The 27,572-nt window shown below is 44.0% G+C and overlaps 1 protein-coding gene across 1 annotated transcript; it reads right to left on the bottom strand.

The window, feature by feature from the left end:
* Positions 1-443: 443 nt before the first annotated feature.
* Positions 444-27,487, bottom strand: MRPL32 (mitochondrial ribosomal protein L32). Its single transcript, XM_077491688.1, has 3 exons — positions 27,321-27,487; positions 7,398-7,570; positions 444-842 (listed from the first exon to the last, which is right to left on the bottom strand). The coding sequence occupies exons 1-3, from the start codon at positions 27,430-27,432 to the stop codon at positions 579-581; spliced, it is 549 nt and encodes a 182-aa protein (XP_077347814.1). The 5' UTR covers positions 27,433-27,487; the 3' UTR covers positions 444-578.
* Positions 27,488-27,572: the final 85 nt, after the last annotated feature.

The following is a 27,572-nucleotide window of genomic DNA, read 5'->3' as shown; positions in this document are numbered from 1 at the left end:
GCCTAGTCATCCAGTTTTGTGAAGAAGTCCTCCCGAAACCACGCACCCCCAGGGGGTGCAGATCAAGCGTGCTCTGTTAACAGCCATTTGCAGTTAATGGAACAAGCAGATTATTTGTGTCTAGGTCGATCACCTGGTAATAGCTGCATTTTCACAAATGCCACTAATGGGAGGCTGACCTCACCTGCAGCCATTCATGGCTTTGCATGCAACTACAGGAAACCCCGAGTCTCCTACAGGAGACTGGTCTGCACCATATACAAGTGTGAATAAGGAACTATTCAGTGTCTAATACTCATTTGTCAATCTCTCCACTAGCTTCTGTTGGCACTATATAAATCTTGTATTTAAAAAATAAATAAAAAGAAGAGGGGAGGTGTAAGCCTGGAACATCCTGATTAAACTCAGACTTATTAGAAATGAAATGACTAAAACCAGGCATCTGCAAAACTGAATTTTTAATATGAACTTTCATCCATTCACAAAACAGAACAGAGAACACTTTTTTGCCAGTTCCTTTCTAATTGCAATGACAAGAGTCTTATCGAACACAGAGCCTTTACATTTTCAAGTGCAATTTACGCATAAAATTCATTGGTAAACCATGATGGCCGTTTCCGTTTTCTCTCAATAATCCTTTTCCCTTCATCTCCTGAATGAGCCGTTTCGCCATCATACAGGACAACTGACTCCACGGTAGGAGAATTGAACGGACCACCTTCTTTAGCTTTTATTTCTTGCCTAATGAGATGTGTTTCATGTCGAACCTTCTCATAGCAAAATCCACATAGCACATGTTTCAGTTTCAAATGACCACATTCGAAACATTGTTCAATGTTGTTCTGCAAAAAGAACAAAAGATGGTTATTGGGGTAATGACATAAAGGTAACAAGGTATGTGAATGGACTCTGGTATGTACTCATACATTGCTAAACATATCATTTACTTAGAGCATGATTAAAAAAGTACATTTCAGTTTCAGGGAAAAATTATCTATGCATATCTCTATAGACTAGACCACCCTGGTTCCTTTAATTGGTGTATTTTTATAATTTTTTCAAATTATTTTTGAGTAAGAAAGGGTTAGAACCTTGGTCATGTTTTATTTCTATCTGCATCCGTATTGAGGAGATTTTTCTCCTCACTTTCTATTGTAGTGAACACTAGCCACTGGGACAGGAAGTGAGCACATTTTCTGACAGAACAAGGACAGCAATAAAAAAACAGTACACTGAGCTTCTATGTGTCCCTTATGCGCTGTAGCAAGTTAGATAGAGCCCTCCTCATTTCCTGGCTGGGGAACCAGCATCATCTAACGCTTTTCCTCCCCAGCTCTAGTGTCTCTGACCCAACCCTTTTATTCACTAGATTTCAATCATTTGAGATGTATCCTCACATATGGGCATTACAGTCTGCACATTAATACAGCCTGCTTATGAACACTCACTCCTCCAAGACTAACAGCCAACAATCGATGCATTTTGATATTTGCATAACTCTTTATTAACCACATCGGCCTAAAAACGGAGGAAAAAAAATGTTTTATATATATTTTTGGGGGATATTATAGCAAAAAGTAAAAAAGAATGTTTTTTTTTTTCAAAATTGTCAATCTTTTATTGTATTTAGTGCAAAAAAAAAAAAATTCACCGACCGACACAGCTCCTCTCTGTAACAAAATGGGTTGTTAGCTCTATCACTGGAGATACTAGGCAAGTTTTAATACAACACTTCAGAACTTTTAGCTCTGCCCATGGGGCGGTCCCTATGCTACAACCCCACTCAGTACGTCAACAAGCAGTATAACGTAAAGAGAAAAAGGAGGGGCGGATGCTGTGTCGGTCGGTGAATTACAGAGAAAAGAATTTTTATGGTAAGTACAAAAATCCTATTTTCTCTTATATTCACCGACTGACACAGCTCCTCTCTAACATTAATGGGACGTCCCCAAGCAGTGCCAAACGAGGGGTGGGAAAAAAACTGCATAAAAAAAAAAAAAAAAAAACACAACCCACTTAAACCACCATGGCAAGTGAGAACTAGTGAAACTAAACCCACAAAAAATAAAAAATACAAAATAAAAAACACACAACAGTGTGTGGAAAAAACACCACCACATAACTGGGTTTCCTCAACAGGAGTGATCCCCAAGACCACAACCATTTGCAGAAGTAATGCAACAGTGCATTAACATAACCGTACTGTTTTTATCGAAAAAAAACAGGAAAAAAATATATAAATTGCATGTAGAATTGCAACTACACAGCCGCCTGCAAAACTTTGCGGCCAAAACAAGCATCAGCCGATGCACTAACGTCTACCTTGTAGAACTTGGTAAACGTATGGACAGATGACCAGGTCGCCGCCTTACACACCTGAGCGAGCGACGCTTGGTGTCGGAAGGCCCAAGACGTTCCGATTGCCCTTGTAGAGTGGGCAGTGACCGGAAAGGGGGGCACCTGCCCCTTCAAGGCGTAGGCTTGGACTACAATCTGTCTGATCTACCTGGAAATGGTGGCCGACGAGACCGCCATACCCTTCTTTGGACCAGCCACCGAAACAAACAGTGAGTCTGACTTCCAAAAGGCAACCGGGCAGACAAAATACACCTTCAGAGCCCTAACCACGTCGAGAGCGTGAAGGGCCACCTCTTTGGGGTGCGTCGGCTTAGGACACGATGGTAATACAATGTCATCATTTATATGAAAAGCCGAGACCACCTTCGGTAGAAAAGGACGGTTGTGGACGCAACACCACCTTATCCCTGTGGATGATCAGATAAGGCGACTTGCAGGACAAGGCTGCCAATTTCGAAACCCTCCTGGCCGATGTGATGGCCACTAGAAAGACCAGTTTCTGGTAAAGAGTCAACAGGGGAATCTCCCTGATGTTTTCAAATGGCGGTTTTTGAAGCGCCGACAACACCAGGTTCAAATCCCATGGGGGTAACGGTGGACGCACCGGATGGACTACGTGTCATACCCCCTGAATGAAGGTACTCACTAAGGAGTGCAATGCCAGGGGTCATTGAAAAAAAGGACATCCAAAGCTGAAATTTGCCCTTTGATGGTGCTTAATGCCAATCTCTGGTTAACTCCATGCTGGAGAAACAGCAGGATCCTGGATATGCAAAAGTAGCGCGGATGACATCCTTTCTCCTCACACATGGAGATGTAGGCCTTCCAGGTATGATGCTATATCTTCCGAGAAGATTTCCATGCCCTCAACATAGTTGGAATCACCAAGTCCGACAGACCCCGGTTCCTCAACACCTGGCTCTCAATAGTCATGCCGTTAAAGTCAGCGATGGTAAAGCAGGATGAAAGATCGGACCTTGAGACAGGAGGTCCTCTCGCAACGGCAGTCGCCAGGGAGCGTCTGCCACCAGACGCACCAGATCTGCGTACCAGGGCCGCTGAGGCCAATCTGAGGCAACCAGGATTAATGGAATCCCCTCGGCTTCCACTCTGTGAAGCAGACGTGTCAACAGTTTTAGCGGAGGAAAAGCGCGTCTGCCCACGGATCTCTTGTCCTGGACACAAATCTTGGCACCTTCCGATTGAGACGGGAGGCCAATAGATCCACATCTGATGTGCCCCACTTCAGGCACAGCAGCCTGAATATCTCTGGATGCAACGCCCATTCTTCTGGGTCCAGCATCTGTCGACTCAGATAGTCCGCTTGCCAATTTTCCACCCCCCGGGATGTAATGGCCGACAGAGCCGGCACGTGTCGCTCTGCCCACCAAAGTATGTGAGCTACCTCCCGAGCAGCGGCTGAGCTTCTTGTTCCCCCTTGGTGATTTATGTATGCCACAGCCGTGGCGTGGTCCGACTGTATCCTGATTGGACGCCCTTGAAGACTCGACGACCATGTGTGGAGTCACAGCCTGATCGCTCTCAATTCGAGCAGATTGATTGGCAACTTGGATTCTTCCGTCGTCCAGGTGCCCTGAACCGACTGAATCACCATCACTCCACCCTAGCCGGATAGGCTGGCGTCCGTAGTGATCACCGTCCATTTCAGAAGAAGGAGCGATTTTCCGGACTGAATCACCGGGGACCTCAACCACCTGATCAGAGAGTCCCTGACTGGTTGGCTCACCTGGATCTGTTGATCCATGCATGATCTGTTGATCCAGGGACAACTGAGATTTGTCCCATTTCAACAAGATCTCCTTCTGCAGTACTCTGGTGTGGAACTGGGCATAAGGTACTGCCACGAAGGAGGCTACCATGAGTACCAGTACTCGCTTGGAAAAGCGGAGTGACGACCACTTGCGGTACAACAGTAGTTTGACCGCAGATCTGAGAGTCTGCAATTTGTCTGAAGGGAGAAAAACTCTCGCTTCCCTGGAGTCCAATAGCAAACCTAGGTACTCCAGACGCTGGGTCAGCACAATCTCTGACTTCTTTAGGTTCAACAGCCACCCAAATTCTTGCAGGGTCTGCATGGCGATCGCCAAATCCTCCTCTAATTCTGAGGCGGAAGATGCTCTCAGGAGGAGATCGTCCAGGTAGCCCACGATCGCAATCCCACGTTGTTGCAGCAATGCCAATACTGGAGCCAGTAACTTGGTAAAGACTCAGGGGGCTGATGCCAGGCCAAAGGGAAGGGCCCCAAATCGGCTTCCCCGACTGCCAAACTGAGAAATTTTTGATGCCGAAGGCATATGGGTATGTGCAGGTATGCATCCTGGATGTCCAAGGACACCAGGAAGTGCCCTTGATGGAGTGCAGCGACTACTGAGCGAACTGATTCCATGCTGAACCTCTGCACTTTTACAAAGTGATTGAGGGCTTTCAAGTCCAAGATCGGACGTACCCCTTCCTTCTTGGGAACCACAAACAGATTTGAGTAGAATCCCTGGAAGCGTTCCGAATCCGGAACTGGTACAATCGCCCCCTGATTCAGCAAGTCCCTTACTGCCCCCAACAGGGCCTCCCGGCGAACCGGGGATATGGGTATGCTGGAGGGGAAGAATCTGTTTGGCGGCCAAGAGGGAAACTATCTTGTAGCGTATGGAAATCAGATTGCAGACCCATTTTTGTCGATAACCGGGAGGACCACCAGGCTGCAAACTCCCGAGGCGACCCCCCACCCGAGACATGGGTGGGGGGCAAACCTTCATGCGGTAGCACTTTGGTTCGCAGGCTTATTAGGCTTGCGGTTCCAGGGACGCTTTTGGCTGTCCGTGTGTGTCCTGCCTGGCTGGGGACGTTTTGTCGAAGCACAGGGTGGAAAAAAGAGGGCCCTTGCCTATGGCGTGGCTCCTTATCCTTCCTGGCCTGTGGTGTAGTATTTTTTGAGAAGGCTTTCCTCAAAAGGGGTAACGCCATGTATTTGGGGACCGAAAAGGTCCATTGCGGGCGACCCCATTCCTTGTGAATGAACTTATCAAAATAAGTCAGATACGGGAACACCTTAGGTGAATGTGCTGGCTTGCGGGACCCAAAAGGGACAGGTACATCAGCAGAGGGATCCGCTGGCTCCTGAATCTGCAGGGTATCATGCACAGCTGTGATAAGTGCTCCAACTAGCCCTTTGTCGTGCCCGGACCCAGACGGGGACTCATCCTCACTGTCCAAACAGTCCCGGTCAGCGTCATCTGACAAGACGGGGGTCACCTGCCTCAGGACCCGAGTCTGCGTCAGAGCTCTCCCCAGAGGACGGGGGGGGGGGGGGGCGCTTTTTAGCACCTTTCTTCCCACGTACCGCCTCTATCTTGGCAACGAACGAATTGAGGACCGCCGTAAGGGTGTCCATAAGGACCGTGCAGTCTGCAGGTGACCCGATTGCAATTGCCTGGATTTCTTGGGAAGAAACACCAGTTACTGAAGCCATGCTGACCCTGCCCTCTCTGCCACCCAAAGGGGACTTAGGACCGTGACAGTTCCACCTTCCTGCTGCAGCTGGCTGAGGGGCTTTAACCCACTGGACTCACCACCCTGGGCCGTTCCGCGCTGTATTACCGCAATGCCTGATGATCCCCAGCGCTCCCAGATGCAGAGATAGCAGAAAACTCTGTCGGTGGCCGGCCAGTCGCACGATCGGTGAACGATCGGTGGGCGAACCAACAGATGTTCAGAACACAGGATAACCTTCCCAGCACTCTGTGATGACCAAACAGGAAGCAGATGGCACAGGGGCAGCTGCTAGAGCACAAAAACGTGGTCTGGCTACAAGAAAATGGCCGCCGGTGTTTTCAATAGGGAATCACCAGGAAAATGGCTGACTGAAGCCAGTCTGACCCTTGCCCATACTTAAAATGGCCGCCCAAACAGCGCCATGGAGGGTCTAGAGAGAACATGTGGCAGGCACAGCACTGCACCAACACAGGGGCATGACTACACAGGCATCCGGCGGGACTAAGCTTCAGGACCCAGGCACCCAGCACAGCTAAAACCCCCAGGTGAGAGCCCAGACACACACACCCTTCAGCACATGTACAGCCCCACATGTACAGGGAGTTAAGGAGAGGGGAGAGAAAAGAGGGGGGTGAGGGGGGGCCCCCTGAATCGACCTCCCAGGGTATGCCCAGCTGCTCCACCCTGCCAGGCAGTCCTGAAGCTGGGAGACATTCCACGGTAGTCAGCTCCTGATCAGTACATGGAAGACTACTGGCCTCGGCACACTGTGACGCAGACATCAGTAGCCTGGTCATATGTACGCCCCGGAGCATAAAGCTCACCAAGCACCACTGGAGCTGAGGTATGTCGTGGCCTGCCGAGCCTTAGCTGCGACCTGCACACGCTCGCTGGCCGGACTGGGGAGACTACAAGGATAAGTGAACCAGCCTGTCACCCAGCCGGCTGTTGATAGATCACAGGATCATTCATCTTGCGCAAAAAGCCAAACTTCTGCATCAAAAAAAAAAAAAACACGGACCTATGAGCCCGCATGGTTCCTAGGTCTTATCTCCTCACCAGGCAAGAAAAAACTTGAGTTCTGCCTGAGCAGGCTGTGGGGTTGTAGCATAGGGACCGCCCCATGGGCAGAACTAAAAGTTCTCAAGTATTGTATTACAACTTGCCTAGTATCTCCAGTGATAGGGCTAACAACCCATTTTGTTACAGAGAGGAGCTGTGTTGGTCAGTGAATACAAGAGAAAAAGCGACGTCAGTTTTGTTTGGGTGCAAGGTTGCACGACCGCGCAATTGTCACCTTATTTAGGTTTAATCCTAGAACCTTTTTAACCAGTTCAGGTCTGCCCTATAGCAGTTTTATTGCTACAGGGTGGCAATTGTGTGCCAGATCACACAATATATATATAGCATCACGTTTAGCAAATATCAGAATGCCAGGCCATGCTATTTCAATACAGCATTATGCATCAACACTGTTAAGAGACTCAATGCATAGAGAATGTTGAAGTTAGGCTTTAAACAAATATTACCTTTTCTTTTACAAGTTTATTAGGATTTCTTCGTCGACAGCGATTTACTTCAATTGTTCTCCTGGACTTAGGTGCAGCCATCCAAAAGATGCTATCCAGAAAACTGGGAGCATTGTCAGACCTGTCCTCCTCTGTCTCAATGGGACTTGTTACTGGAGACTGAATAGCTAAAGCTGGAAGAGAACAAAAAACTGTTAATTGAAGAGAACCCTTTAGTTTTCGAGCCTAACTCCGGGCTGCTTTAAAAAGTTCTAAGGTCACGGCATACACTTTCAATTTATTACACCAGCACTGTAAGAATAATATATATATATATATTTTTATATATATATATATATATATATATATATATATATATATATATATATATATATATATATATATATATATATATATATATATATATATATATATATATATATATATATATACACACACACACATACACACAGTGCCTTGCGAAAGTATTCAGCCCCCTTGAACTTTTCAACCTTTTGCCACATTTCAGGCTTCAAACATAAAGATATAACATTTTTATTTTTTGTGAAGAATCACCAACAAGTGGGACACAATTGTGAAGTGGAACGAAATCTATTGGATTTTTGAAACTTTTTTAACTAATAAAAAAATGAAAAGTGGGGCGTGCAAAATTATTCGGCCCCCTTGCGCTAATACTTTGTAGAGCCACCTTTTGCTACGATTACAGCTGCAAGTCGCTTGGGGTATGTCTCTATCAGTTTTGCACATCGAGAGACTGAAATTCTTGCCCATTCTTCCTTGCAAAACAGCTCAAGCTCAGTGAGGTTGGATGGAGAGCGCTTGTGAACAGCAGTTTTCAGCTCTTTCCACAGATTCTCGATTGGATTCAGGTCGGGACTTTGACTTGGCCATTCTAACTAGAGGTCGACCGATATATTGGCCGATATTTGGCGTTTTTTTAATTAATCTGCATCGCCCGATTGTGCTGTTAAAAAAGGCCGATGATATATTCAGCGTGACTTGCAAATGACTTCAGTAATAGGAGTCAAACTTGAGTGAAGCGACTTGTCTCCTCTCTGGGTAGTCTGCCAAGAAAAGATCAAAAAGATACAATGTTTACACTTGAATGAATGAACTCATCTCAGTGGGTAGAGTTCTCATTTTAACCATTTAAAGACTAAATCTTTTTTGACACTTGATGCTTACAAATAAAAATCCTGTATTTTCTGCTAGAAATTCACTTAGAACCCCCAAAACTTATTTATATTTTTTTAGCAGAGATCCTAGGGAATAAAATAGCGGTTGTTGCAATATTTTATGTCACACGGTATTTGCGCAGCGGTCTTTCAAAATCCATTTTTTTGGAAAAAAATACACAGATAAAAAAAAAAAAAACAGTAAAGTTAGTCCATTTTTTTTTTCATCCAAAAGTTTTGATTACCTGTTTTTGTGTAATATACAAATTTTTTATATATATATATATATATATATATATATATATATATATATATATATATATATATATATATATATATATATATATATATATATATATATATATATATATATATATATATATATATATATTTCATTCTAAATTATACATACAAGTGAACTGTTTGGATGTTTGTTTTGTTTAATAAATTTTCTGTATCTTTTAAAGCGGAGGTCCACCCTAAAGTGGACCTTCCGCTCATTGGAACCCTCCCCCCTCCGGCGCCACAATTGGCACCTTTCAGGGGGGGGGGGGGCTTTGGGGGGTGCAGGTACCTGTACAGTACAGGTATCTGCACCCACTTCCGGCGTAGATTCTGCAGAAGGTACGCCCCTTTCCGCAGAATCTACGTCTCTTTCCGAAGATCCCCCGCTGCCTGCTGGGAAACACACGGATCCCAGAGACAGCGGGGACCATCCTTATTGCGCAGCACGACTCGTGCATGCGCAGTAGGGAACCAGGAAATGAACCTAAAAGGCTCCACTTCCTGATTCCCATACCCGAGAGACGATCGAGAGATCGGCTTCGGGTGCCGACATCGCGGGCGCGCTGGGCGGGTAAGTGTCATTATTTTAAAAGTCAGCAGCTGCAGTATTTGTAGCTGCTGGCTTTTAAAAAAAAAAAAAAAAAGTCAGACTCCAGCTTTAAGGCTGCTTTCACACTGGAGCGAGCAGACGTTGACGGTAAAATGCTGCCAGTTTTAGCGGCGCTTTACCGTCATTTTAGCGGGGCACTTATAATCCAGCTAGCAGCCCAGGAAGGGGTTAAATGTGCCCGTGAAGCGCCGCTATCAAATCGCATTGCAGGTGCTTCGGCAGCGGTGTCCATTTATTTCAATGGGCAGGAGTGGCGGAGGAGCGGTATACACCACTCGAAAGATGCCGCTTGCAGGACATTTTTTTTTAACGTCCTGCCAGCGCATCTCCTCAGTGTGAAAGCACTCGGGGCTTCCACACAGACTGCAGGGGAGCCGTTTTGCAGGCACTATTTTAAAGTGCCTGAAAAACACCCCAGTGTCTGTTAGATTTTATGAGATGAAGGGGGAAAAAAATAAATAAATAAATAAATCGGCCTAACATATCGGCCCAAAAAAATAAAAAATAAATCGGCATCATAGATCGGCCATCGGCCGTGGCGATTTCTAAATATCGGTATCGGCCAGAGAAAAACCCATATAGGTCGACCTCTAATTCTAACACCTGGATACGTTTATTTGTGAACCATTCCTTTGTAGATTTTGCTGTATGTTTGGGATCATTGTCTTGTTGGAAGATAAATCTCCATCCCAATTTCAGGTTTTTTGCAGACTCCAACAGGTTTTCATCCAGAATGGTCCTGTATTTGGCTCCATCCATCTTCCCCTCAATTTTAACCATCTTCCCTGTCCCTGCTGAAGAAAAGCAGGCCCAAACAATGATGCTGCCATCACCATGTTTGACAGTGGGGATGGTGTGTTGAGGGCGATGAGCTGTGTTGCTTTTACGCCAAACATATCGTTTTGCATTGTGGTCAAAAAGTTCGATTTTGGTTTCATCTGACCAGAGCACCTTCTTCCACATGTTTGGTGCGTCTCCCAGGTGGCTTGTGGCAAACTTTAGACAAGACTTTTTATGGATATCTTTGAGAAATGGCTTTCTTCTTGCCACTCTTCCATAAAGGCCAGATTTGTGCAGTGTACGACTGATTGTTGTCCTATGGACAGACTCTCCCACCTCAGCTGTAGTGCTCTGCAGTTCATCCAGAGTGATCATGGGCCTCTTGGCTGCATCTCTGATCAGTCTTCTCCTTATCTGAGCTGAAAAAGTTTAGAGGGACGGCCAGGTCTTGGTAGATTTGCAGTGGTCCGATACTCCTTCGATTTCAAAATGATCGCTTGCACAGTGCTCCTTGAGATGTTTAAAGCTTGGGAAATCTTTTTGTATCCAAATCCAGGTTTAAACTTCTCCACAACAATGACTTCGGAAGTAAGAGGGGCGTGACCGGATGGAGAAGGAGGAGGCTGCGAGTGTGTGAGTGAGTGGCCGTCTCGCTCTCCCCTCCATGCTCGTAGTATACCGCAACGTGCGGCGTCTCACCCCGCTGACCTGCCGGTCCACATGCCTCGATCCGGACGGAGGACGGCCAGGAAAAACGGCGTTTAGCCGACCGGACGTCCCCCCCTGTCTACCACCACGCCGTGTTGCAGTGATTGAGACTCGTAAAGGCGCTGACGGCGGTGGGTGATATTGTGGAGGGGATGGCTTCCTCTCTGATAGCCATGGAAAGGCTGGATTGGGTCCTGGAGGAATGAGACTAGCAAAGGGAAGTGGAGAGCAACTTCTGAGATATGCAGTGGAGAGGTACAAGGGGAGAAAGATACAGGCAATCCTAAGGAACTGGCGAGAGTGAACTGCCAAGCAGGGTGGTGAGTGTGAATCATCTATGTGAACTGTGTTTATGATTACATACAGGAGAAGGAAGATGGATGAGATCTATTAATCTCCACAGTATATACTTACCTGCTGGACGCTTTTCCACTGTTTTAATCCTGTAACGTAAGAACTCTCCGCTTATAAAAGTATTGAGAACTGTAAATTCATTCTTTGGAGGGATTTCAATTTGATTTAAAGTGCCTGTTTATATTCTCAAACATATCGGATGGAGCAGGAGCTATCTGGATCTATTTGGAACTATAGAGGTCCTGGTATAGCTTAGAGTCCATCGTATAGAATGCAAACTACTTTGTGTGTGCTTTCATACCCCTTGGTCTGGGGTTTTTTTTTTTTCTTCTCCCGGCCCCCTGGCGTGAAAGCCTGGGCAAGGCTCTTCCACTGCCTTAAGCTTGAAACCTAAGAATTCTCTGCACATAAGAGTATTGAGAACTGTAAATCGTTTCTTTAAAAGGGGACTGTAACCTGTTTTAAAGTGCTTGTTGATATATCTAAACATACTGATTGGAGGCGGAGCTATTTGGATCCATTTGGAACTAGAGAGGTCTTGGTATAGCCCAGAACGTGCCTTATAAAGTCTAAATTAAGTGGTGTGTGTGTCCCTTTAATTTTTGGCCCTTGCTTTTTTCTTTTTTTTCATCTCCTGGTGAGAGAGAAACCAAGTACACATATAGAGTTTGGAAATATTATCTTGGAGCAAAGCAAAGCTATCATGCCATCACATCGTGCGACTAAAGCAAGTCAAGCAGCCGCAGGTGCAAAACTAGAAAAGTATGCTCATAATCCAGGTCAGGGGCCTAGTCAGACCTCCCCAAATGGTCCGCAACAAGGTCAGCAAGCCCAAACCAATAGGCTATCAGGCGTTAAAGGCACCAGGAAAAGTCATGGGTCAAGCCTCCCCCCAACGGCTGTGGAGGAAAACGACGAAAGGGTAAACTCCCAGGGCCAGGTTAAAGATATGAGTCTAGAAGGGGCAACTGGGCCACTAGAGGAGGGACTACAGGAAAGTCTTGAACCAGATTCAGAGCCCGAGCCAACATTGAAAGAGGTTCTGGTGGCAGTCAACCTTTGTAGAGAGTCCCTGGGAGGAATGAGTACTCAACTTATCTCCATCCAGGAGGAATTATCGTACGTCAGACAGAATATCCAAGGGATCCAGGAAAGGACCACAGCCCTAGAGGATCGGGTGGGCCGGGTTGAAGATGACTTGACCCCTTTGATACGGGAACTCAGGTTAATGCAAGATCAGTTAACTAAACAGGAAAACAAGTTAGATGAAATGGAAAATAGGATGAGGAGGAAGAACATCCGGATCATAGGTTTGCCAGAACTGTGTGAGGGTTCAGACCCTATAGCTTTCCTGGAGAAATGGCTTAGGGATATGTTTGGCCAGGATATTTTTTCATCACCGTTTACTATTGAAAGGGCACACAGGGTTCCCTCAAGACCCCCACAGATGGGCGCCCCCCAAGACCATTTTTGGCCAAGTTACTGTTTTCTAAAGATAAAGAGACTATCACCTGTAAAGCGAGGGAGAGGGGAAAGATTGTATACAATGGTTCTCGAGTATCGATTTTTCTCCAGACCTTCAAAGAAGAAGAGCCAAATTTGGGGAAGTTAAAAGGAAACTCCGCCAAATAAACATGACTTATGCGTTACTATATCCTGCAAGATTACGGATAAATACTCCTGAAGGGACTATAATATTTGACAACCCTGGGGGTGTGGAGGAGTGGTTGGAGGCCCACCCCCGGAGACTTTAGTAGTGATGGACTCCCGGGTCTGATTGGTCTTCTGCTCCCCCCCCCTTCCTCCTTGTTTTGGAGGGAGGGGGGGGGGGAGGAATGTGGGTTCACAAGTATTTTTTTCTTTGTTTGTTTATAAGTCTTTTTTAGAGCTTTTGTTGTGGTGGAGGCGGGAAGAGGGGGATAATTGGTGAGATGCTATTTGGAGGGGAGGGGGGAGGGGAGGGCGAGCTGAGGGAGGAGAGCTCCACGCATGCTACCCCTTGGGTTGGAGGGGTGCTCCCCTCCTACATTAAGTGCATGGAGTAATTTTTCTGTTTGGAGGTGTTTGGGGGGGAGGGGAGTAGCGGGGAGCGGGTGTGGGAAGGGAGTAGAGTATAAGGAAAAGACGTGGAGTGTTTTACAGGCAAGGTGTGTATGGGAAGGTCACAGAAGGAGGCCCCAGGAGAAGCCTAAAGAGGCGATGGGAGAAATGTGTGAGAAGGAGGAGGGGTATGGTGGGAGAGAAAGGGGACTAGGGTGTTTAAGGTATGGTTGGCAGGTGAGAGAAGTGTGCAAGAAGCATATTCGAGTGAGAAGAGCACTATATAGAGCACATTTATGTATAATAAAACAATGGGTAAAAGTATATCACATAAAAGGGAATAATAAGGATGGGTTGCAAGCACTTATATTTATGAGGAAACAAAGGGTAAAAGTCTATCACATAAAATGGAATGATAAAGATGAGTTACACAAATCAGTTTTCAGGTATGGGTAATATAATTATTAATGAGTGAACGCACAGTGTTAAGGGGAAGAAGTCTTACCCTATATTCCTGGAATGTTAGAGGGATGGGTGACCCGAAGAAGAGGACTGCAGTTAAGCTGACGGCTAGGTCTCATGGAGCAATGTTTCTTTTTCTCCAGGAGACACATTTTACAAAAGCTATTATTACACAGCTGGGGTGGGAGGAATATCATATTCAATATCACTCGTGTTATACCTCCTTTTCCAGGGGGGTTAGTATTCTTATTAAAAGGGGGGTTTCATTTAACTGTATGCAGGTGAAGATTTGATGAGCAAGGGAGGTATATTTTTTTTTATACGGTAAATTAGAGGGAAAGTCTTTGATCTTGGCCAATGTTTACATACCACCGCCTTCTACTATGGATATTCTGTATGACTTGGTTGAGTTTGTGCTGGACAAGCCGGAAGTCCCATTGATATTAATGGGGGATTTTAATATGGTTATTGATAAAACAATGGATAGATTCCCCAGTGGGAGGATTCAGCAAGGAGGCATAAAGGAGAGCTGCTTATTGCAGTTCATGGGAGAAATGGGTCTGAAGGACCTTTGCAGAATTCAGAACCTAAAATCTCGCTCTTTCTCATGCTTTTCCGCCACGTATTCAACCTTGTCAAGGATAGACATGATTATGGGGAATGATGAGGCGGCGGCACTAGTAAACAAAATAAACTATATGCCAAGAAGTTTATCAGATCACTCAGCAATGAAGGCCCTCTTAGATATAGGGGAGAGAAACCAGCAAAGAGGATGGAGATTTAGCCCCGTATGGTTGGAGCTTATGGGAGATCCAAAGGAAGTGTTAAGCTTACTTAAAGAATATGTAAATTTGAATACAGGTTCGACTTCGCTGGGGATAGTATGGGATGCATTAAAAGCCTACCTTCGAGGTCTTTTGATACAACAGATGTCTAAAACTAAAAACAGTTTGGGGAAAGGGAAGATTCTGCTTCAGAGAGAGTGGTAAACTCAGAAATCCAGTATATAAAAAACCCAACACCAGAGAACCAAGGACAATGGCTAAAAGCGCAGCAGGAATATCGTCATATAATGCTAGAGAAGGCTGAAAATAAATTTATATTTCAGAAACAACTAGCATTTGGGGGAGGAGAAAGGGTAGGTCGGATGTTAGCATGCTTGGTGAAAACAAATTCAACCCCGTCCATGGTATCAAGGATTAGGATGGCAGATGGTAGGATATCCACAAACAAAACAGATATTTTAGAGAGATTTAGAGCTTATTATGAGTATTTATGTCAATCCAGCTAGGCCGAGATGAGGGAGGAAATGGACACATTTTTTAGTCCACTGGCAATACCTCATCTCTCTAAAGAAGACGGGGAAATGCTAGATGGCCCTATAACGGTGGAAGAGATTCAGTGTATAGTGCGGGAAATGGCAGGTCAGAAGGCTCCAGGCCCAGATGGCCTCCCGGTAGAGGTGTATCGCCATTTTGGCGAGGTGCTAATCCCGGAGCTCCTAAAAACTCTTAACTGGGCGATAGAAGTAGGGGATCTCCCGGCCTCAATGAGAGAATCAAATATAATAGTGTTACCAAAGGAAAACAAGGACCCTCTGACTCCCTCATCATATAGACCTATCTCTCTGTTGAATCTAGATGTAAAGATCCTAGCCAAGGTTTTGGCAAAGAGACTGAACGGAGTGATAGGAAAAATTATTCATCCTGATCAATCAGGATTTATTCCTGGGAGATCCACGAGTATAAATTTAAGACGGGTTTTTCTGAATCTCCAGATACCAGTGGACGGTGACGGCCAGAGAGCTGTCTTATCCTTAGACGCGGCTAAGGCGTTTGACTCACTAGAGTGGAGATATCTGTGGAGAGTCTTGAGGGAATATAAGGTGGGTCCGGTATTTATAAAATGGGTTAAAATGCTATATAGATCCCCGGAAGCAAGGATTAGAATAAATAATGAGAGTTCAGCCGGGATCCGATTGAAGAGAGGCACGAGACAGGGGTGTCCCCTGTCCCCCCTCTTGTTTGCTATGGCGATTGAACCCCTGGCTATATCCCTGAGATCAAATATGAGGATACAAGGTTTTAAGAGAGGGGAGGAAGAATAGAAAGTAGTATTATTTGCAGATGACCTCCTTTTGCTTCTCGGTGATGTCCAACATTCAATAGGGGAAGTGATGTACAGAATAACTAACTTTGGACATCTTGCAGGCCTAAAAATAAACTGGGATAAATCCTGCTTATTGCCTATAGACCCATTGGATAGTCCCATACCGTGTGAAGCTGCACATATCCAGATAGTGAGTGAGATGAAGTATCTGGGTATCTGCATTACCAAAGATCTTAAACAATATGTGGTAAACAACTTGGTCCCACTGTTATCTAAATTTAAACAAAAAATTAATATTTGGAAGAAACTACCTCTATCAGCAGCAGGTCGATGTAACCTTATTAAAATGATACTCGTGCCGCAACTTTTGTATGTTTTACACAATTCGCCAGTATGGATACACAAGGACTGGTTCTATAAGATAGACTCCATATTTAGGGAATTGATGTGGAAGGGGGGACAAGCACGCATTGGGTTAAAGACTCTGCAACTTCCAAGTAAAGAGGGGGGAGTCGCACTCCCACACCCGTTCAACTACTTCCTAGCAGCTCAGTTACAGCATTTGGCAGGAGAGGAGGTAGAGGGAGGGGGTTGGAAAAAGGGAACTCCCCTTGAACAACTGCTCGGAAGACCACTGGTAGTGGCGTTAGAGGCAGGGATGGTTGTACGGGAGGTCCCTACGCTAGGGTTAATGACAAAGGTGTGGGAGATAACAAAAAGAATATTGGGATATACAGAATACTCCCCCCTATGGGCAAATGATAAGTTAGATGAGGTTCTAAAAATAGGACAAGTAAGGGAATGGGAAAGAAGGGGTATAAATTTTGTTCACCAAATTTATCAGAATGGCAAAATGAAGCAATTCCAAGAATTAAGGAATCAGTATCTAATTCCGAAAAAGTCCTTTTTTAGATACTTGCAGATTAGGCACGCTATGGAAAAGCAGTTTGAGGGGGCAGCAATAGTATGGAGCGAGATGCCAGTAATTAAGGACCTACTCCGAGCAGAATCGGGGAAAGGCTTAATATCCAAAGTGTATGTAGAGTTGTGTAAGGAATCCCAGGGGAAAAAAACAGGCTCAAATAAATAGGAAAAAATGGGAGATGGATGTGGGTAACATTTCGGAAGAACAATGGGAGAGGATTCTTGAGGTGGCACCTTGGGTGTCCATTTCCCCATCTCAAAAGTTCTCACATTTACTCCTATTGTATAGAGCATATTATACCCCTAAGAGGATGGCCCAGTTTGGCAGAAGGAGTGATGCAGCTTGTCCTAGATGTGGAAGGATAGAAGGAGACATGATCCACATGTTCTGGAGATGTCCTAAGCTACATCAGTACCGGAGGGAGGTGGTGAGGATAGTTAGTCATGTCTTTGAGACGGTAGTAGAAATAGAACCGGTGGGATGTGTACTGGGATGGATCAAGGGGAGTAGTGAACCTAAAGATGGCAACCTAGCAAAATTAAAGGTGTTTTTTTCAAGCTAGAAAACTTATAGCCCAGAAATGGCAATCCTCTACACCTCCAACGAGTGGGGAGTGGGTGCAAAATATGAACAGAGTTATCTTTAAAGAAAGAGTAGCATATATAAGACAAGGAGGTATTAAAAAATTTGATAGGATATGGAAGGTATGGTGGAAGAAAATGAATGATGGTACTTTTTAATAAGATGGAAGTATGAGGAGTGAGTATGAGTGGGGAGGTGATGAATGTAGGAAAGGGAAGAGTGGGATGGGGATATGTAAAAATAGTATTGTGTCCCTACCCTTTTTTTTTATGGAAAGGTTGTTTGCGATGTTTGTAATGAAAAAGAAATTAATAAAGATATAAAGTTTAAAAAAAAAAAAACTTCTCCACAACAGTATTATGGACCTGCCTGGTGTGTTCCTTGGTCTTCATGATGCTCTCTGCGCTTTCAACAGAACCCTGAGACTATCACAGAGCAGGTGCATTTATACAAAGACTTGATTACACACAGGTGGATTCTATTTATCACCATCAGTCATTTAGGACAACATTGGATCATTCAGAGATCCTCGCTGAACTTCTGGAGTGAATTTGCTGCACTGAAAGTAAAGAGGCCGAATAATTTTGCACGCACCACTTTTCAGTTTTTTATTTGCTAAAAAAGTTTAAAATATCCAATAGATTTAGTTCCACTTCCAATTGTGTCCCACTTGTTGGCGATTCTTCACAAAAAATTTAAATTTTATATCTTTATGTTTGAAGCCTGAAATGTGGCAAAAGGTTGAAAAGTTCAAGGGGGCCGAATACTTTCGCAAGGCACTGTATATATATATATATTTTAGATTTGACAATCCAAAGAGAAATCTCCTTCATGTTGTGCTTGCTGCCTGTCTGTTGGTCATCTCTTTCCACAACTTCCTGGCATGCATTGCAACTTCATTGCGATTTACTTTCAATTTCTAAGGACTACATATCCCATGGTACCTTGCTGCCTGCAAGCAGCAAGTTCTACAATGACTCAGCATCCTGAAGCTCCTCCTCTCTGCACTTTGTAGGTCAGACTCTGTGAAATGTGCGAACACAGCAGTGCTTACTCATAGGGCATTGTGAATGTCACAGAATTCAAGGAAGTAAATGTGTGGGGGTCTTCACAACATACGTTTACAAACTTCAAGATGGTTCAGATTAATAGAAGTAGGCTAGAAATAGGATTTTAGTAGGGCTGAAACAACTAATCGATTAATCGACAACTAATCGATTATGAAATGAATTGATTACCATTTTCATAATCGATTAATTGGCCAGTAACATAAAAAAAAAAAATGAGCCCTTTATAGTACAAAAAGTGCAAATAATCGCTACTGTAAATATTACTTTCACTGTTACAGTAAAAAAAATTAACCTCTTACAGTAGTGATTATCTGCTTTTTTTCCCTACTATAAAGGGCTCATTTTATTTTTTTTAACCCCATTATGTTACTAAACGTCTTAACGGTTGGACATTCCGACAACAAAATCCGTCAGGTTTTTTCCGAAACTGGTGTTGCATACACACGGTCGGACAAAGTTGTCGGAAAATCCGATCATTCATAACGCAATGGCGTTATTTAGTTACTACGGGACTACGTTCAGGCTAGTAACCAATAGCTTTGGTCTAGGAATTTGATCTGAGCATGCGTGGCACGTTGTCCGATTCTGTACAACCGATCGGACAAAGTCCGATCGGATCATGTTGTCGGAATTTTTTTTTATATCCAGCTCTCAAACTTTGTTGGTCGAACACTCCGACGGAAAAAGTCAGATGGAGCCCACACACGGTCGGATTATCCGACAACACGGTCTGATCGGACATTTTCCGTCGGACTGCCCGACCGTGTGTACAAGGGCTTAGACCTGGTTCACATCTATGCGTTTATTGGTGCTTTTTTCAGAAATGCACTACAGTTCATATACATGGTTTCCTATTGGACATGTTCACATCTGAAAGGGTCAGGGACTTTTAACGCAAAATGGTGCTTTATTGAACCAATATACTTCAATGGAGACGCTGCAGAAAAGCATGTAATGCGTTTTTGAAGCAATTTGTGTTTTTTTTAATCTGCCCAAAAAAAATGCAAAAATGCAAATTGCAGTAAAATCACATGTGCGCAAAAATCAAAACGCACACCAAAAAGCACTGCAGAAACCGATCAAAAGCAAACTGCATAGGTGTGTACCGAGGATCAATTTTCAGATGAGAATATTCAGACGAAAAATCTTTGTACATTCGCTGAAAGAATTTTTGTTTGAAATTTTCACTTGAATATTCGGTTTTTAAAAATGAATGTAATTTCTGAACAAAAACCACATACACTGTCTGAAAATTCCTTTGACTAAGAAGTTTTCTATTTCCAAATTTTCCTGTCACTGTGGTTGAAAATGAACGTACATTTGACCCACTTTTTTTTTTTTAAGGTTATTAACCGATTAATCGCAAACAATTGGCCAACTAATCGATAATGAAAATAATAGTTAGTTGCAGCCCTAGATTTTGACTATAGATGGGCTTTATTCGTATCCGTACAGTAAGGGTCCCCTCCTCACTGCATGGATTAAATGCTCATTTGGCAAGGGAGCTGGTCCTCTCCGCCACTGTCCCATGCTGTGGGCCAGTCCTCCCTGTCCTCTGGTACAAAAAAAAAAAAAAAAAAAAAAAAAAAACCAAACAAACAGAGGTCCGAATGGAGCAGGGGGTGGAAGGGTAGGGCAAGTAGTGCGATTGTTCCCCCCATTACAGCTAAAGCAGTTACTTATGCAGTGCTGGAAACTCACTGTCGTGAGGAGGATTCAGAGTTACTGAATAGAGGATTTTTACACCAGCAGGATGTGGGATATATTCCATTAGACATAAGATATGACTCTGGTGCTGTATACACTTTGTATACTGGTACTTCGGCTTCAAAGCATCACACTGGGCAAAAAACTACAGTTTCACCTCATCTCCTGCCAATAGTCTATTCCCCTTATCTAGTGAAGGCAGACATACTCACCTAAAGCCTAGTACATGTCTGGAGAGATAGGCTGACATTCGGCCCGTGTGTACGTTGGTTTGGCTAGCTTCTATCGGACGTGCATGCTGGAAAACCAGCAGCTGACCAACTCCCGATCAGCGCACTCAGCCAACGGCAGAGAACGCTGATCGGAGTGTTGTGGTGGGGGGACGTCCCCCTGTCAGAACACAACAGCTCAGAGGAGATCGCTGCACTAACTTTGCATAGTTAGTACAGTGGCTCAGACCAGAGCTCAAACCTCATAGTGTGTACCAGGCTTAAGTCCCCCATCCATCCAGGTCCCTCACTGCCACTGCTTCTGTTGTGCGAGGCCGCCGATTCAGTGTTGCAATTGCGCCACAAGACAACCGGCCCCTGCTGTCCCTCTGCAATGACATCATACTCCTCACCCTCTTGAGAGAACCCCCTGACAGCCATCTAATAGGAAGGATCCACATCTCATAGGTAGTGATGCGACACCCACAGAAGGTCACCTCTAGAAGAGAAGACTGGTGTCACTTAAAGCAAATCTTCACTCTCAAATGAAAAGTCCCTCCTGTCCACCTCGCTTCCTGAATATCTGATTTGTTTGTTTACTACTTATTTTCTGAAAAAAGGTTCAGTCCCACCTCCAATATACATCATTCACCTAGGTGAATGACATGAACTGTGCCTCCCGGGATATGTACTACACATATCCCAGAAGGCCTTAGGTCAAGTTCACACATGTGGGGCTCTTCTAGCCAAATTGCTCCTGAAAACACAAAAAGGTCCCTTGCTCAATTTTTAAACTGCAAGAGCAGGGGGGTTCCCAGTTCAGGGAAATAGTGCTGCATTTTGCAGTGCATGGGGCTGCGAGGAGTAACCTAGCAGGACATCAGGACGCTTGCCGGCTGTACCCGGAATACCTGGCAGGTTGTCTGATGACATCAAACACAAACATAGTGGCAAGGAGCCTGATTGACGGTTGCTGAGAACCTGCCACAATGTAAGCCGGGGTAGAGGGGGGAAGAAAAAAAAAAAAAAAAAAAAAAAAAAAAAAAAGTGGAGGGTGAGAAGGTTCTTTAACCTTCTCCTGTCTACCGTATAGAGAAATCACGGCGGCAGGATCTCCTTTTGTCATATTTCACCTAGGGTTGTCCCGATACCACTTTAAGACCGAGTACAATTACCGATACTTTTTCCAAGTACTCGCCGATACTTTTTTTTTATAATGTCACGTAACAGTGTTTTGTTTTTGTTTTTTAGGAGGGAGGGGGTGCATGGTGTCTGTGTGTTTTTATTTAAATTTAATTTATTTTTTTATTATTATTTATTGCAATACTTTTTTTTTTTTTTTTTTAAATCAGCCCTGTTGGGGGCTTTGGTGAGATATCAGGGGTCTTAACAGACCCTTGATATTTCCCCCTTGAGACAGAGAAAGAGACCGAGGATAGAGATTTCCCAGTCCCTTTCCCTGCAGCCTCAGCTACACTGAAAATGAATGGAGAGAAGACAGCGGCTCCTCTCCATTCATAAACTGAGAAATCGTGATCACAGGAAGTTACAAGGACACGGAGGAAAAACAGAGGGGGGACACGGAGGATGCGATGACAGTATAGATTTCACTAAAGCAGCTGAAAGCCACGGGGGGGGAGAAGCTTGTAACTCCCCCCACGCACCAATCACTGCTGACTGTCCAGGTATTGGGTGCATTTGTCTGAGTACAGGTACTTGGGCAAATGCTCGGTATCGGTGCCGATACCAATACTAGTATTGGGACAACCCTAATGTCATCCCAGTGTCACCCATGGAGCCCAGAGCACGGTGGCTGTGCCGTATCCCTAGGCCACGGCATGACCCTGATCTCGGTAAAGAGCCGATGATGCAGATCTCGGCTGTGTCCAATCATATGTAAATGCAGAAGTGCCATTCATCAGCTCTCCTCACAATGACAGTGTGAGGCAAGGAGAGCCAATCAGTGGCATCTCCTCACAGGGAAGACTGTACAGGTAATCAGGGCACTGATCATCATCATGTAGCCCCAATCATTGCTGCATTTCAGTGCCTCATCAGTGAAGGAGAACATTACTTATTTTCAATATTTTCTGACACAAACTTTTTTTTAGCAACAAATAAAAAACCCAGTGGTGATAAATATCACCAAAAGAGAGCGCTATTTGCGTGAAAAAAAATTAAATAATAAAAATGTAAAAGGGGAGAAGGGGGTGTGTTGCGCTTCCTTAGATACCAAGAAAGAAATAAACTCATGTGATAAATAGAGACTATCAATTCTCCACAAAATGTGAGTGAACAAAGTGCAATAGTGCTTAGTATGTAATACTTAAAACTTATAAAATTGCATTCAAATTAACATTTAATATATAATGTGCTTGTGCATCATTCCGGTGTCTAAAAATAGGCAAAGATGTGTCTACGGCTATAAAGTGCATATAATTGATTATTATTGCAATGTGTATATAGAAAAAAGGTGAAACATCTAAGATAAAACTACAAACGAATATGTACCAATAAATCAATGTGATAAATGATCTAAAAAAGATTCTATGGATACTTTAAACGTGCAAAAAACAGAGAGAAGCAATAATATATTCCTTGATGAAAAAGGAAACAGAGTAGCAGCAAAAAAATGTGAATCTCGATAAAGTGTCCCATCATACACAGTCCAATCGTGCAACTCTAAAGTGTGATTTCACAACCAAACATCAAGTGCAATGTGCCAAGGTAGTTTTCCTCCAAACGGTATCCCGTGTCAGTGCTGGTATTCCTAAATAATTACCTCACAGCTGTAAGGTATACAGCAAGACAACAGATTTGCAGGGGGAATTCCGGGGGGTTAAATAGGCTGTGACTGGGACTTCTGACAGTGCCGCTCTTCCTTGCAGTTTTGGCCGACAAGCAATGCTCAAAATAACAAGTGAGAGATATCCTCCATGGTGTAGTAATTTAAAACGAACGATTTATTTGTAAAAAATAAAACTACTCACAAAACAGTAGCAAATAGGCAGGCACACAAAGCTAAACAGATCGGTGGATGGTACGAACGTCACTTCCGATTTCCTACACGTTACGTCAGGAATGGACTTCAACTGGGATAGTTCTAAAGGGATCGGAAGTGCTTTAAGAGATTATTGGGCGGATCACGTCCGCCCACTATTATTTCCATAACTAGAGTGTGTAATCACACAAACAGGCAGTCGGATCGCCCAGCATTAGCATAGCTAGGGCGTGCGTTAGTAGAGCGGGCCATTCGAATTCCGGGGGTGTGTCCCGCTCTGTATCTCGCTTCCCACCACACTCAAAATATATTCGTTAAAATAACGAGCGGGTGCGGGCAATGTGAGAAGGGGAAAACGACCGGACAATAGGGTATACTTAAAATTACGAATCTATCGTGAAACTCAATATTACTACGTGTCTAGGACAAAAGACAAGGAGAAAAGGCTCACTTAGTATAGCGTACTTGCATATATGTCACTCTAACGAAAGTAGAGACAAGTACTACATGTTCTAATATACGATTATGCTGTCGGCCATTTTTTCGAAGACCTTAATTATCATCGACAAAAAAACGGGCTTTATTCTAATGGCAAAACCTGGTTAGGATTAACACAGAGGCAGCCATTAATTTGATGGTACAAAATTACAAAAACCAGTAGTTTTTACTATTTTGAGACAAAATTACACATCTCAAAACTTAAAAAAATCTTATTACTTAAAAACAGGCAGTAATTTAGAGCACCTTGTCTTTTGTCCTAGACACGTAGTAATATTGAGTTTCACGATAGATTCGTAATTTTAAGTATACCCTATTGTCCGGTCGTTTTCCCCTTCTCACATTGCCCGCACCCGCTCGTTATTTTAACGAATATATTTTGAGTGTGGTGGGAAGCAAGATACAGAGCGGGACACACCCCCGGAATTCGAATGGCCCGCTCTACTAACGCACGCCCTAGCTATGCTAATGCTGGGCGATGCGACTGCCTGTTTGTGCGATTACACACTCTAGTTATGGAAATAGTGGGCGGACGTGATCCGCCCAATACTCTCATAAAGCACTTCCGATCCCTTTAGAACTATCCCAGTTGAAGTCCATTCGTGACGTAACGCGTAGGAAATCGGAAGTGACGTTCGTACCATCCACCGATCTGTTTAGCTTTGTGTGCCTGCCTATTCGCTCCTGTTTGTGAGTAGTTTTATTTTTTACAAATAGATCGTTCGTTTATTACTACACCATGGAGGATATCTCTCACTTGTTATTTTGAGCATTGCTTGTCGGCCAAAACTGCAAGGAAGAGCGGCACTGTCAGAAGTCCCAGTCACAGCCTTTTTGACCCCCCGGAATTGCCCCTGCAAATCTGTTGTCTTGCTGTATACCTTACAGCTGTGAGGTAATTATTTAGGAATACCAGCACTGACACGGGATACCGTTTGGAGGAAAACTACCTTGGCACATTGCACTTGATGTTTGGTTGTGAAATCACACTTTAGAGTTGCACGATTGGACTGTGTATGATGGGACACTTTATCGAGATTCACATTTTTTTGCTGCTACTCTGTTTCCTTTTTCATCAAGGAATATATTATTGCTTCTCTCTGTTTTTTGCACGTTTAAAGTATCCATAGAATCTTTTTTAGATCATTTATCACATTGATTTATTGGTACATATTCGTTTGTAGTTTTATCTTAGATGTTTCACCTTTTTTCTATATACACATTGCAATAATAATCAATTATATGCACTTTATAGCCGTAGACACATCTTTGCCTATTTTTAGACACCGGAATGATGCACAAGCACATTATATATTAGATGTTAATTTGAATGCAATTTTATAAGTTTTAAGTATTACATACTAAGCACTATTGCACTTTGTTCACTCACATTTTGTGGAGAATTGATAGTCTCTATTTATCACATGAGTTTATTTCTTTCTTGGTATCTAAGGAAGCGCAACACACCCCCTTCTCCCCTTTTTCTATTTTTCATTGAGAGTTCACTCAAAAAAAGTGTCTGCTGCTCCGATTAGAACATACTTTCTACTTCCTTTCCAAAATTATTCTTCTTGCCATAGAGCGCCCCTCCACATACATACAATTTCAAATAAAAATGTAATTTGGGCACAGTGTTGCATGACCGCGCAACTGTCATTCAAATTGCGACAGTGCTAAAAGCTGGCTGGGCATGAAGGGGGTAAAAGTGCCCAGTGGTGAAGCAGTTAAAGGAGTTGTAAAGTCTCAAGGTTTTTCCCCTTAATGCATTCTATGCATTAAAGCGGACCTTCCGTCATTTTTTTTTCATCTTCCCATCTATTAAATCTTCTGCCCTTGTTGTTTTATCTTTGGATAGTAAAACATTTTTTTCTGCCAGTAAATACCTTACCCACTTTCCGTTTCTTGTCTGGTCATTAGCCTAGGCTTATGAGAGTTTGCCAGGAAGGGAGGGGGGACGAGTCATAAGAGGGCCAATGAAAGCTGCACGGCTGGAGGTGTGCGTCTGTAAATCCAGGAAGTGAACAGGCAGCAGCTTCAGCTGCCCACAGTTAAAATGGCTGCAGCCAGACTCAGTGGAGGGAGATTTTTGCAGAATATTTGACAAGTACAGAATCGCTGTGTGTGTGTGTGTGTGTGTGTGTGTGTGTGTGTGTGTGTGTGTGTGTGTGTGTATGTATGTATGTATATATATATATATATATATATATATATATATATATATATATATATATATATATATATATATATATATATATATATATATATATCAAAGTGGTTGGAGGGAAGCTTCAGAATGGCAAAGATGTTTTTATTACAAATTATGTGAGCAGACTGCATTTCCTCTTTAACCACTTGCTTACTGGGCACTTAAACCCCCCTCCTGCCCAGACCAATTTTCAGCGCCGTCACACTTTGAATGACAATTGTGCGGTCATACAACACTGTACCCAAAATGTAATTTTTATGATTCCCCCCCCCCCCCCCCCCACAAATAGAGCTTTCTTTTGGTGGTATTTAATCACAGCTGGGATTTTTATTTTTTGCTAAACAAAAAAAGATGGAAAATTTGGACAAAAAAAATTAAAATAAAAAATCATGTTTCATAGTTTGTTATAAAATTTTGCAAAACAGCTAATTTTTCTCCTTCATTCATATGCGCTGATGAGGCTTTACTGGTAGGCACAGATAAGGGGGCACTGATAGGTACCACTGATCAGTGTTGCACATCAGTGCCACCTTTGTTGAGGCACTGATAGGTGGTACTGTGGGCACTGATGGGTGGCACTGTTGCCTACTGCTAGGTGGGCACTAAAGATCTGCAGCAGCTCGCCGTGATTGGGACTTATGTCTCGATCACAGCCACCAGCGATCGCCCCTTTTTTTTTTTTTTGTTTTTTTTTTACTCCTCATGCTGTCAGCGCAAGGAGAAAAAATAGCCGATTACATCACGTGATCAGCTGTCATTTGCTGACAGCTGAATACGTGATAAGGGGGGTCGGGATAAGGGGTCACTCCGATTTGTGATCCAGCGAGTCTCATAGACTCGCTGATCACAGAGTGTGCCGCACGTCCTGCATGGAGCGTGCAGGCCGCTCGGGCATGGGACGATGTCATTCCGGCAAAGCAGCCATCATTCGGCTATAGCGCGGATCTGTAGTGGTTAAGGTGAAAGGTTTGTGTGTTTTTTTTTGGACTAGTGCTGGAGATGGGCTATCACATGAAGCATGTCATGCCCTAATCCCATCAACCACCACCTAGATGTACTCACCATTATGGCAGCCCCTAGAAATGTATATCTGAAGGCACACATACCTCCAGAACTGACCTATACACAGGGTTCTGCATTGTAGTGAAGGTGCCATGAAGCTGATGTCTGCCTACTACAAGCACGTGGAAAAGAAACATCACCTGGATGGAAGGGCTGCAAGCCGAGAGACCGGAGCAGAGTCTCCTCTGTCCTTATCCAACACCTCAGTAACACGCTGAAGACACCTCCAGATGGTCCTAAGGGTAACGCCATCTTTCCCTTGACCTCCCTCCTGTCTCAGAACAAGCGCGCATGCGGCGTAGCACTCTCCAACCATAACATGGACTCTGCCAACCAGCCTTTACACACCACGGCGCATGCGTCACCGGCTTCGGCACATAAAAGATCACGTA

Source organism: Lithobates pipiens, unplaced genomic scaffold, assembly GCF_037356315.1.
Source record: "Lithobates pipiens isolate NorthernLeopardFrog02 unplaced genomic scaffold, aLitPip1_a1.2 Scaffold_19, whole genome shotgun sequence".
Lineage (NCBI taxonomy): Eukaryota > Metazoa > Chordata > Amphibia > Anura > Ranidae > Lithobates > Lithobates pipiens.
Note: the sequence above shows the minus strand (reverse complement) of the source record. Positions and strands in the feature narration are given on the sequence as shown.